At 33.7% G+C, this 13,402-nt stretch overlaps 1 protein-coding gene across 1 annotated transcript; it reads left to right on the top strand.

Annotated features, from left to right (window-relative positions):
* Nucleotides 1-2,250: 2,250 nt before the first annotated feature.
* Nucleotides 2,251-7,874, top strand: LOC145581996 (endo-1,3;1,4-beta-D-glucanase-like). The gene is made up of 7 exons (XM_081639035.1): nucleotides 2,251-2,490; nucleotides 2,630-2,651; nucleotides 4,068-4,194; nucleotides 4,863-4,953; nucleotides 5,091-5,183; nucleotides 6,359-6,459; nucleotides 7,565-7,874. Exons 1-7 carry the CDS (start codon nucleotides 2,343-2,345, stop codon nucleotides 7,703-7,705), a joined length of 723 nt encoding a protein of 240 aa, XP_081495161.1. The 5' UTR covers nucleotides 2,251-2,342; the 3' UTR covers nucleotides 7,706-7,874.
* Nucleotides 7,875-13,402: the final 5,528 nt, after the last annotated feature.

Raw genomic sequence — 13,402 nt, 5'->3', positions numbered from 1 at the left:
CTTCATCTTCAGATTTAAATCCTTTATGCAATAATTCAGACTTACTTGCTTCATGATAAACAATACCATCCTTTTTTCCCACTGCATAAATATATAAAGTAAAATTATGATCAACATCAATGCATAAAATGTACAATAACAGAAAAACAAATAATCAACTATAAAAAAATTTAAAATCTAATGTAATTAAAAATGATCATTTATACACAAATGAGCATTTATCACTTAAAAATGAACAATATTCAAAAATATATCAGTAAGTCAGTAACAAACAATAAAACATATGATAATATTAAAATGATTATTTAGCATACTACATTTGATCAAAACAAATTAAAACAAATTACAACATAAAAACAATTTAAATTAAGATCTAGCAAAACAAAATGTACTGCGATTTTTGCAATTTTCCTGAACATGCAGAACATCAAATCGATATACAAAATCAAAATAATTAGCGAAATACAAAGCATCAAAATACACTAAACATTTTCATTATACAAAGCATCAAAATCACAATAAACATGCAAAACAAAAATCGATATACAAAATCAAAATTACAGGAAACATAAATCAATTAGCGAAATACAGAGCATCAAAATACAAAGAAATCCAGAAATTTTAAATATAAATAGAGCATAACATAAACACAATTATTAGTAAAAAAAATAATTAAATTAGGATCATAATAGCTCACATTGATTAACAAATGAATCAACCAATGAAACACCAGATGGAAGAACAGCTTCGCAATCACGATCAAAATCAACAATAAAAGAATCATCCATTAGAAGAAAACGCAACTATCAAAATTAAAGGAAGAAATTAGATGAAATCAAATCAATGATGAGAAAACGAGAAGAGAGAGAAAAAATAAGAATAAAATCAATTGAAGAGAGAGAAAATAAAAGTTTAAAAATGATATATATGTACATAGTGTGAATAAAAAGTAAGACATTAAAAAAAAAAAAAGGAAAAAAAAAACTAACCAAAAATGGCAGAAAAGAAAAAAAAGGAAAAAAAAAAGATGAAAACACGTAAACAATCAAAACGACGTCGCTGGGGAGAGGGGTGTAGGTAGAGGAAGCTACACAGGGGGGTAGTGTAAAAATTGTGAGTTTAGATACGATTATTTAAATGAGTTCATATAATTAATGATCGTTTGGCCCAAAATATAATTTACTTTTATAAAACTTTATAATTAAAATACTTTAGCACTTTAAAATATTGATTAAAATACTTGAGCCCTTAAAAATACATTTTATAAATACTTAAATATTTTATAAAAATACATAAAAATACGGAGTATTACAGTATTGCCTTCCCGCCGTTGGCAACCCCAACCCTAACGTTCCCACACATCCTCACTCCAAAATTCGTTCTTATTTCTCACTCCTTTGGCTTGAGCACCACACTTACCACCCTTTCCCTTACTCCGGCAGCGACATCGACAATGACCCTTCCTGCTCCCTCCTCCGCCATCGGTGTCGCACTTGTCCCTCCGACCGTCGCTCTCTCCCCCTTCCTCTTAAACCACCTCTCGATTTTGGGGTTTTAGGGCTTTGGGATGGTGGTTTAAAGGGGGGTAGTGGTGGTGATGGTAGGAGGAGGGACGAATCAAGTTTGCCAGCGCGGGGGAGGGGGTTAGGGCGCCGACTGGGTGCGACGGGAAAAGAGGGAGGTGTATTTTCGAGTGGAGGGATGAGTTTTACGGTGAGGGGAAAGTGAATATGAGAAATGTGAGGGGCGTCGACGGAATAAGTAAGGGGAGGGAAGTGGCTGCTGGTGTCGCACGCGTTGGTCGCCGGTGGGGGTGGGGGCAAGGGCTGGCTGGCGTGGGGGTGGTGGTAGCAGTGGAGGGTGGCTAGGTTGGGTTTTTTTAAAAAAAAAAATTTGGTTGTTTTTTGTTAAATAAAACAAATAATAAAAAAGAACCAATTAGAATATGTCATGTGGCATAATTACTCTTAATGACTAATGGAGTTAAATTCCGTTAGTTATTTGGGCAATTGGTAACATTTTTAAAAAATTAGGCATTAATGAATATAATTTTTTTTATGAATATATGACAAATAAAAAAATAACTTAGGGTATTTGGTGAAAAAATCCGTAGATTTTACATTTGAGCCATTTGTCAATTTTGTTTAACAAGAATCAAAACAAAGTCTTTCTAGAAAGAGACCCAATATTTGAATTATCCGATTTAATATCCTCCATTTATTTCCCCACCAGCCGGTCCAGCCCAACTCAAACACCAGTACTACAACTCTGCAAGTGAGACCCAGATATCTCTCTGATTCTCTCTCCAATTTCCTGCATTCAAAACAAAAAACAATCGAAAAATGTCAGGGCCACAATGCTGCGAAAATCCTCCTGCTTTGAACCCAAGCAGTGGAACTGGGCATGTTGAAGAAATTGGTGGTCTTAAATCATATGTTTCTGGCACTTCTGATTCCAAGCTTGCTGTTCTTTTCATCTCTGATGTTTATGGTAATTTTTTCTAATATCCATTTCCATTTAATTGTTGTTTCGGTCATTTTGATCTTATAATTGTTTGATTTAAGAAATATGTATTGGAATTTGTTATCAATTTTTGTGGGTAGTAACCATTTCTTATTTGTTTTTGCAGGATTTGAAGCTCCAAATTTGAGGTATAATTAATGAAATTTTATAATTTAATTATTTGGCTGAATTATTAATTTCTAGTTGTTTGGTGATGATTTCATAACCTCTAGTTGTTGAATTATGTTTGAATTGTAGTGAATGATTGATTAGTACAAAGTCGTCATCATCCGTTGTGAATGTTCTCTAAAGTGTTGGAATGAGGTTAAATTGGCTTTTTTGAATTATAGTGTATCATTGATTAGTACAAAGTCAAAAGAATGGCTTCTTTTGGGAAATACAATCATGTTTGGTTTATGTTCCTTTTTGTCATGTAGTACTAAACTACTAATCGGTACTCCGTATTTTCTATGATTATTGTTTAGTCTAAACAAGTTACTCGCAAGTGCTTGTTTGGTTGACATGAGAATTTTCCGTAGGAAGTTGTATGGGAAGCTATTTCCCTTATTAAATCTTAGTGAATTTTTTTTAACATGTTCAGTTGACATTTGACAACATAGGAAAATTATATTTGATTGACCAAGAAGGTTTGGTAATGTATTTCCTATGCTTTGTGGGTGATTTAAAATCTCACGCCTATTTTTATTTTGCTTTATCAACTAAACAATTACCCAATATAACAATTTCCAATAATTTCCGTTGCCCTCAATTTTTGTTGTCAACTAGAAGGCAAGAAACACTCAGTGTAAATGGTAAAAAAAGTAAAGTGTTTTTATGGTACTTAAAAGTGGGAGATATAGATATTCGTGGGAATTATTTTGTATCAACTCAGCAATTATCCTTAGAAATGATAAATACCCATGAAATGCATACTTGGAGCATGTATCTTATACTCTGTATCTTATGCATGATAAATACCCATGAAATGCACCTGCTGTAAAGTGTTAAGCTATGGTAAATTATCTTGTGCATGTTATTTCATCCTTGCATAGTTGGAGCATTATATATAATAGGATGTGGCTTTTATCCTACTTTTGTTTTTGAAACACATGGCTCTTTTTAGCTTTCTTAAAGAAATTAATCATACATATTCTACAAAACAAGCTATTCCCTTTATTCATGTTGCCTTCGATTGTTTATATCATGCTTCCTAAATTATACTCCATATTTTTCTTGGAATTTATTGTGCATTTATAGTGTTTGGAAAGGGTACTCGTGAATTGTTTGATTTCTGTCTGATTTTTTCCCCTGATATTTATAGTTTGGGGCCTTTGGGCAGTCTGAAATTATGTGAGTTCTGTGTTAATTTGTTAATGGGAAAATACATGTTTGTTCGGCCTACTTCTACCTCACATGCAACTTCATTGAGCCATATTCAGTTTGGAAAGTTTTTTGGAGTATGATAGCCCATTAGCCCCCAATTGCAGCATGCTGGTGTAACTGGTGCTGATTAATGTGTACTTTTTTAACCATTGAACACTGACATCAACAGCATAATCCTACAGGAAGCTCGCAGACAAAGTTGCTGCTGCTGGTTATTATGCTGTTGTCCCTGATTTCCTCCACGGGGATCCTTACAATCCTGAAAACACCGAGAGACCGATACAGGCTTGGATAAAGGACCATGGGACGGTAAGTTTGTGTTTGTGTTTTATTCTGGTCTAAGTTAATGGAAGGTAAGAATATTTTAGAACAAAAATATCCGTTTGTTCTATGATTGTTTTTGGCTGATTTGTCCATTTAATACAGTATGGATTAGCCAGCTATGAACTCGTAACTAAAAGGAAGTAGCCAGTAGCTTATAAGCCTAACTCTAATTACTTCGTACTTTTTAATTATTTTTGCTAACGTCTGATCATTTCTTATAGTTGCATTCATGATAGCATGGTTAGAGATCAATTCTTGCTTAGTCTGTTAAATTATTGCCACATTAATTCAATCTCTATGAATAGGATATAACATGATTTTACTAGAAATTTTAATTAGACCATTTTGGCACCTATTTTAATCAATCATTGTTGCATTGACCGAAACTTTATTATTAAGGACATGACATGAATGTACTAGGATTTTCCTTATAATATTTAGATTATTATAGTAATATTTAATCCCTCTCTATGTAAGTTGGGTCACTTAATTATATCCAATTATAAACCATTATTATTTTAGGATATGACAAGTTTTTAGACATTCCAAAACAGTATACATGACTATAATCACCGGGCAAAGGGATTAAGATATCTTTATAGTGGTTATGGGTATGGCTCTGATATTTATGCATATCAATTCATATCTTTTAGGACAAAGGATGTGAAGAGGCTAAGCCGGTAATTGATTCTCTGAAGCAGAAAGGTATATCAAAGATAGGAGCAGTTGGCTTTTGTTGGGGAGGTAAAATTTCATCTTTTCTTTCATATGCAATGCTTTTTACACATAGGTGACTTGTATTTGTAATTTGATGTTGCATGCCAAATCTTTACTCACTTGTTTTTTCTCTCTTTGTGATCTTAATCATTGACTCAATTTAGCCAAAGTGGTTGTGCAACTAGCACAAACTGATGAATATATACAAGCAGCAGCGCTCCTACACCCTTCATTTGTTACTGTGGATGATATCAAAGGTAAGGTTCAATATAGCACGCAGTCTGTTTATCTTTGTGATGGTATATCTTCATTAATATTCTTTGTTAACCTGCCATTTCTGTTCACATAGTAATTTTTGTACTACTTCATATTTGTTGTTAGATGGAAACGGTGTGTCGATGCTTAGATCATTTGGTTTTTGAATTAGGAGCAGTCTTTGACTCTTCAATATTGATCACCTACACCTTTAGTTGCAAAGATCTCCATTGATGAAAGTTTATCACAGCCCTTAGTTGTGAAAGAGGGATGGTTGAATCTCTTCACAACCTTTTCACAAGAAGTCTGCAAACTCCCTCCTTAATTGTATACTACTCGTGTGTGAATGTATACTTTGATTAAGTATCTGTATGTTTGTGTGTACATTATTTGTCCAAGTAGGGATTGTGTGCTTGGCATCATCCTATTATATTTCTCTTGTGGTTTCTTTTTGCAACTCAAATGAATAACAAGATGAACCCCAAATGGTGTCTGACACTTTTATCTATTTCATACCCACACTAGCAAGAAGCAACTGCCACTGCTTGTGTACCCCTTCTTTGTGGTTTCATGGTGCAACTATTCTATATATGGTACTCCTTTCCCCAGTCCCATTAATTACTTCTGTATAATATCGGCCTTTTGGACTGCTCCTGTTGGTTGATTTGGCACTTTAAACCTTGAATTTTCCCTTCCATGAACTAAAGCTTTCTTTTAAAAGTTTCCTCCGCAGCATAGCTCATTTTCCCCTAGCAAAGCTCCAAGATATATTGAGTGACATGGTCAGATAAGTTGTTAAGTGGAGAGTGGAGTTTATCTAGGGAAAGAGCCAATAAAGCAGGATGAAGGAGCTTGAATTAATAAGAGACAAATAGAATGGATGTCAATATTAATTTGTAGACTTGAAATAGGGAAAATTATCATGATGGCCAATATTCAATTTTAGATGTGGGCAAGTAATTTAATACAAGTAGATGTTTTTGTTTCTAAATTTTTTGATTTAATTTTTTGTCATTGAAAGAGAGGTTTTTTAACTCCTAGAATTGTTTTGCATTTTACACCAGGGATTTTAAGTTCCATTGTGATCTTGGTTTCATCTTAAATCTTGGTTCAATTAAACCTTGAAAATTTACAGTGACTGAATTTGTTTGGTACTTTGTTGGTCAAATTGCAATAGGTGTGAAGGTACCTATTACTGTTCTTGGGGCTGAGGTTGATCAAATGTCTCCACCTGAGCTCGTGAAGCAATTTGAGGAGGCCTTAAATGCCAAGCCTGAGGTATAGAGACTGTCATACTTTACGTTAAATTTTCTCTTTTGAGTTATAATTGGTGTTTTTTGGGTGATTAAAATTACTAGATATAATGAATTGAAAGTACAATTGGTGTTTGGGTGATAATAATTAGATATAATGAAAGTACAATTGGTCTTTTTGGTTTTGAGCAAGTTTAGTAGTGCTAATTGGATTTCCTCAGCAAAAAGAAGTGTTAACTCACCTATTGTTTACTCTTCCTTAATATGGCCTCCCTGCTCATACTTGCTCACAAAGAGGTCATCATCTATCAAATGAAAAAGAAGAGGGCCTTAAACGTCTCTTGAATTCTTGATTTTCTGCTAGATTTCTTTTTTATTTCGGAGACTTGAGACAATAAGGCTCCGTTTGGTTTGGTAAAACATTTTCAATGAAAAACTAGTTTTTATGGAAACATATTTCCAAGGAAAACCACACTAGTAAGATAGTTTTCCTTTGTTTGGTTCTTACAAGAAAAGGTAAAGAGAAATAAAACATAGGAGTGAAAATGTAGGGATGGATGAGAGGAAAGTTAAAAAGAGATAAGAAGGGAGGAAAATGTGGCTTCCCTTGTTCCGTGAAGAAAAATGTTTTCCAACATCATAAATGCAATTTTCTGCCATTGGGAAAATTATTTTCCACCCTTTCACAAACCAAATAAAGGAAATTGAGAAATAATGGGAAAATCATTTTCCATAAGAACATTTTACATCAAACGGGGCCTAGTACTAGCTAGAAAAATTGTGTTTTGACTTTATACCCTTTATTTTTGGTAAGTGTAGTTTTATTGCAAAATCACACCATTACACCCAAGTCCCTAAAAAAGAAAGGGAGCAACCAAAAGGCAGAAAAAAGGACTGCCTAGCAGACCTTAAGGAGCAAGGCCATACAATTAGCTCCTCAAGAAATTTCCTATCATTACATTTTATACTCTTAGAACAAAGACCAAGTAATCTAGTTCTAATGTCTTATCTTTATTTGCTTTACAATATTATCTAGTTCTAATCTTTAAGGTCCCAGAGAGCTGTGTTCCTAGCTCTCCATTCACTTTACACTCTACAGAAGTGTAATGTTTCTTGCTTGTTATATATAGGTGGATAAATTCGTCAAGATTTTTCCTGGAGTTTCCCATGGATGGACAGTCAGATACAAACCTGAAGATGCTGCAGTAGTCAAGGCTGCAGAGGAAGCTCACCAGGATATGTTGGGATGGTTTCAGAAGCACATAAAGTAAAGATCGTAGAGAGTTATGATCACCGGATCGGAGTATTACACTATCACATGCATTAAATAGGGCTGTATGAAATAAAATGAGCTATGGTTTTAGTGATTTGTCAAATACTTTCACGTTTATGTGACTTGTGGAATTTCATAAAAATAAAGTTCTGCGTGTGATTTAGTAATCTTGTGTGAAAATGTGTTGCATCTGGTTTATGCTCAAGTGCTCAACTGCATTGTGTGTACTAGACTACTAGTATATGCACCTGTCGTTGGCCTGAATTCATATGATTCTGGTTTTTTTCACATTATTTTCACTTTAGGTGTAAGTTTAAGAGTAATTATATATGTAGACCTTAGGGTTATATATGCATAAGCATTAAATATACTTCCTAAAATGGAATTAAGTTGGGAATTCATGATAAAATCATACACAAATTGGTGTAATTAATGTTAATTTATCCTCAATATTTCAATTTTTAGTTTCTTATACATAGCCCTTAGTGTTAATGTTAATCATTTTTCTAAGTTTAAATAAGTTTAGTCTTCAAAAAATAAGTTTAGTTAAATACATACTTAGTATAAGATAAGTTTAGTTAAGTTCATATAAGATAAGTTTAGTTAAGTTCATATATGAGATGTACATTCAAATCACAACTAAAATAAGTTTTAATATGTTCATGTAAGTTCAAACAAAATAATTGACTTTCAAATAAGTGAAGATCAAGTAAATAGAATTCCTTAATGAATTGATTACATTACATATAAACAAGCTCTCCAAATTTGTAAAAGTCGGAAGCCTTGAAACCATGACCTCTGAAAACTAAAGTACTAAGCTAGTCTAAAATAAAACTAAGGACATAATCAAGGTATACCAACAACTAACTACTTATATATATATATATATATATATATATATATATATATATATATATATATATATATATATATATATATATATATATATATATATATATATATATATATATATATATATATATTTTTGAGGAAACTAACTACTTATAAAATACAAGTAATTACAATAAAATAAACCATCAAACAAGGTAAACTACTAAAATTTTGATCATTAGTATAATTTAGTAGTGACAACGCATTTAAACAACACAAATGACAATTATTTAATCAAATAACGGGTCTTTTTTTAATTTTAGAATTAACGTAACCTTTTAGACATGGGCAACTACTTTTAATATTACTTCATATTATATATACTTACTAATTGCTTAGAAACCTTTGACTTTTGATTATTGAGTTAGGTATAATTTCTAAAGTAGAAGCATTAAGCATATATACTCTTCTCTTTTATTTTTTTCTTCTTACAAACTAAATGAGGAAGACTAAGAGTGCATTTGCATTGATAATCTTCGTATGGGCTTTCATCACCCCCACTATATTTGTTCAGTGGTCCTCTGTTGCTGCTCAGGGTATGTCTTAGCTTTAAATCGATTGTTGAGGATTTTGTTGCTTATGATTCATGTGTATTTGATCATTAGATTGTTTTGATTTGTGCATCATGGATATGCCATTTGTGATCGAACATAAAATAATCTTGAGTTTTTTTTCAACATTATTCAATTAGTATCCTAACGATGACAGATCTTGGAAAACCTTCAACTTTTATATACTCGTATTTATTTATCACATGTTCTTTATCCTTCGCATCTAATAGCTAGCTTGTATGCATGCATTTTAGAGAGAAAGGGGGTTAGGTCCCTACGAACATTAATTATTACGATTTGCATACTTGAAACTACATACAAACATGGCTTTAAGAACGTACAAACATGGCTTCATTGAAGATCATTCACTACATAATATATTGAAGTATTACGACATGAATATTTGAACCTACATAAAGTCTTGGCTTTAAGCCTTTAAGGACTTCACATGGCGTTTGTTTAGGGAGGACAATAAGGGTAGAGACTTGTAAATTGTTTTTGTGGGATTCAAATAAGGATAGGGATTTGTTCCTCATCCCAATACTTGAAGGGGTGGGAAAAAAATTATGAGGGATAGTTTGTTAGGAGACAAAAAACACTTTTTTTTTTTTTTTAATTTTTTTAATTTTTATTTTTATATGAGCTTAATAAACAAAAGTAAGGATTACAAAGGATTAAGGGGGCGTTTGATTTGCACGGGGTAATCGGAATAGAATGAACAAAAGGAAAGAAAGAGAATGGAATGGAAAACCCTTAATTTTGGTATATTGTTGTGTTTGAAAAACAATGAGAAATAACCCACTAGTCCCACCACCACATCACCACCACACAACCACCCATTTTTTTCAAAATCCACTTTTTCAGCCACCACCTAGCCAACTCACCACTCGTCGAACTTCCCCCACCACTCGCCGCCGTTCGCAGCACCACCCTCGCCCTTCGCTACCCCTCCCCTCTCCCGTTAAACTTCCTTACCACAGTAAAACCCTAAAAACTCCTCACTCTCCCACCACCTTAGAAACCCTAGGCGCTAGGGTTCCGAGGGTGGTGGGAGAGGGGGATGACAAGTTTACAGGGAGGGAGAAGAGCTTTTAGGGTTTTGCGGGGGGCTGGGGGTAGTTTTACGAGGGAGGGGGCAGATTTGCGGGTCAGGGGAGGAGCGGCGGTGCGTTGGCTGATTTTTCGGTGGTGAGGTAAGAGGGTGGTGCTATGCTATGGTGGTGATGTGGTGGCTTAGGAATGGGAATGGAATTACCTAGGGAGGGTGAGGAATCAAGTTAGAGGGATTTGGGGGAATGAAGAGGGTAAAGGGAATAGGAAAAATGGCCTAACAAACAACAACAAAGGGAATGAAGGTAGTTGATTCCCATTCTCTTTGATGAATACCCCCAGCCAAACGCCCCCTAAATTTGCTACGGTACTTGAGCTTTACTAGTTCCAACATTACATAGGCACAAATAAAACTTAAGAACAACTTCCTCACAAGAAAACCCCGTATCATGAATGATAAATTTATATATTTTCGGCTAATTATTAATCTTTTCATCCCAATAAATAAGTAATCGTTTCTTTTTGTCATATTTTCTAACATAATTTCGACCATTTATATTGTTAATTTTCTATAAGTAAAAAGATATAAAATGTTTAATTGTGAAAATATACATTAGGACTAATCCAACAATTTTTCAATAAAATATTAGTTAAAAAAATTGTAATAAAATAAGTACCGCATATATTTATATAGCGTAAAAGTCAAAATAAGTATGATATTATGGGATAAATAGAATGTCTAGTAGTTCGTACAATAGTATGTTGTCAAACAGGAGGTGTTGTGTCAAATTTGTGATCATGTTTAGTGAAAACATGTCATGAGCCCTTGACACTAACTTGATCCATTTAATAATTGTGTGGAAACTCTTGGCATTATCCCAACGAAGAAACTTTTAATGATAGATTAGTTTTTGTATGCTAAATTTGTTTTATTGCTGTATCAATTCATGTTTAGGTAGTATACTAAATATTTGAATATTTAATTCAAATTATGATAGTTCATGCCATTCTATTGTCCTAAAATATTGATTTAGATGGGTATTATGGTGTCATCTTTGGACTAACAATTTTAACATCTTGCCCAATTTTATTTATTTATTTATTATTTATTTTTTTGGTGAAAACATCTTGCCCATTTATTATACAGTATAGCTCGTGCTGAGACTGCTGACTTAACTATTTAAACAGATGATAAATATCTTACAATAATATATTCCGTACGTACATATTTTCCTTTATTTCGCACATGTACATATAATATGTTGTAAACTTGTAATGATCAGTAGCTCATAATCAGTTTAGCCATTTGCTGGCTTATACATGTTAACACGTGGACATGTGCACTGAGAGGTCAAAATCCTACCGACCCAAAACACATTAATTTTAGATATCAACTTGTCCGATCCGGATACAACAGTTAAACATACTTAAATTTAAAAATAAACTTGATACAACTTTATTAAACCCGACTTGTATATCAGAATTGACATCTCTACTACATGTGATGATTGGTGAAAAGGGAATAAAGGAAAAAGGTCAACTTTCGACTAATGTCGCTACAATTCTTACAAAAACCACTCCTTGTTGCTTTAAATAGTTTGGTAATTTACGTTGTTATTAAGAAAAAGATCGTGGAATTATGTAAAGTGAGAATATTTGTTTTGAGGGTGAGTAAATATTTTGATAAATGAAGATATTTGCTTTGAGATTAGGTAAATATTTTAGCAAATTTAAATGGGTACTTTGAGAATATGTAATATCTTAGTACTACCTCCGTTTTATAAAATCTGCAACAAACTGTCTTTCACATTTTCAACACAAAATTTCTTAAGCAAAGATTAGTAAAAAAAGGACATGTGATTAATTAGATGAGATAGAAAATAAACACCTCCACCACCCACTTTGTAACCCACCCTCCCACCACCACTCAGATGAGAAACCCCACAACCACCACCCAAAACCCACCCAAGAAACCCCACCACTACCACCAATCAGCTTGAACCACCACCCAAAACCCCCACAACCAACTCGACCAGCCACCCATCAACTCTCACCACCCCCCAAATGAACCCACCCAACAAACCAACCCGACCAGAACCCACCCAACAAACCCGACCAGCCGACCACCAACAAACCCACCCAACAAACTGAAACAACCACCTTACCACCTCCAACAAACCGAAACCCTAACAAACCACCACTAATTTAGATCTAAAACCCCAACAAACCACCACTAATTTAGATCTAAAACCCCAACAAACCACAACTAATTTAAATCTCAAACCACCAACTTAGCACCATCCAATTTCGATTTTGAAAAGGGGTGAACTTTGAAAAGGGGAAATTGGAAAGGGTAAAAGAGGGGCGGCGGCGGCGAACTTGCGAGGGTGTTGGTTGTTGAGAGGGAGGAGAAAGAAAGGTGGTGGTTGAGAGGGAGGAGAGAGAAAAATTGGTGATGTTGTTGGTGAATGTGGTTGTGAGGGAGGAGAGAGAAGGTGGGTTAGAGTTTTAAGTATGGATAAATTAATTTGGGTTAAAAAGTTAATAGGTTGTTTATTGAAGTTAAGTAAATATAGTAAGGGTATAATAGTAAATTTACACCAAAAAATTTACTATATTAGGAAAGTTTTTTTTTGTTGCTCATAATGTGTAGCTTCTATTTTGGGTAATTGTTGCAGATTTTATGAAATGGAGGTAGTAAATAGAAATAGTTGCATTTTAGGGGGTGAGTGTAGCAGGATATCCTGTAAAAATCTCAACACCTGAAACCGAAACCTATTGCAGCAGGTTCTTAAAAAAAAAAAGTCGGAACCGGAAGTAGAACCTGTTCAACAGGGTCCTCAACATTGGGAGCCGGAACTGGAATCTGCAAGTTCTAGTTCCAAAACAGGTACTCTGTCTTTCAATGTAAGCTGAATAGTTATTAGATAAATTGTTACAAAATTTAATAAAAGGTTACAACTTTAATACAGTAACAAAATTATAACAAACCAACACGGATTGTCTAGAATATTTAATACCATATTACAAATACTTATATTAATACCATTAATTTAACCTTTAAGAGTAAGATGAAAAATGAATAAGATGAGGGAAAGAGGTAGGTGACGGATTTTATACAATTTTGATGTAGGGCTCTTATATTTAGGCTTAAATGATAGGTTCTGGCCCGTTTCGTGTACCTTACAGGGAACCCTACAAGT

Source organism: Chenopodium album, chromosome 15, assembly GCF_948465745.1.
Source record: "Chenopodium album chromosome 15, dcCheAlbu1.1, whole genome shotgun sequence".
Taxonomy (NCBI): Eukaryota; Viridiplantae; Streptophyta; class Magnoliopsida; order Caryophyllales; family Amaranthaceae; genus Chenopodium; species Chenopodium album.
Note: the sequence above shows the minus strand (reverse complement) of the source record. Positions and strands in the feature narration are given on the sequence as shown.

Coding starts and splice junctions, on each gene's coding strand:
- LOC145581996 (XM_081639035.1), top strand. CDS start 2,343: ATGTCAGGGCCACAATGCTGCGAAAATCCTCCTGCTTTGAACCCAAGC. Junction 2,652..4,067: donor TTTGAAGCTCCAAATTTGAG/GTATAATTAATG, acceptor ATAATCCTACAG/GAAGCTCGCAGACAAAGTTG. Junction 4,195..4,862: donor GGATAAAGGACCATGGGACG/GTAAGTTTGTGT, acceptor CATATCTTTTAG/GACAAAGGATGTGAAGAGGC.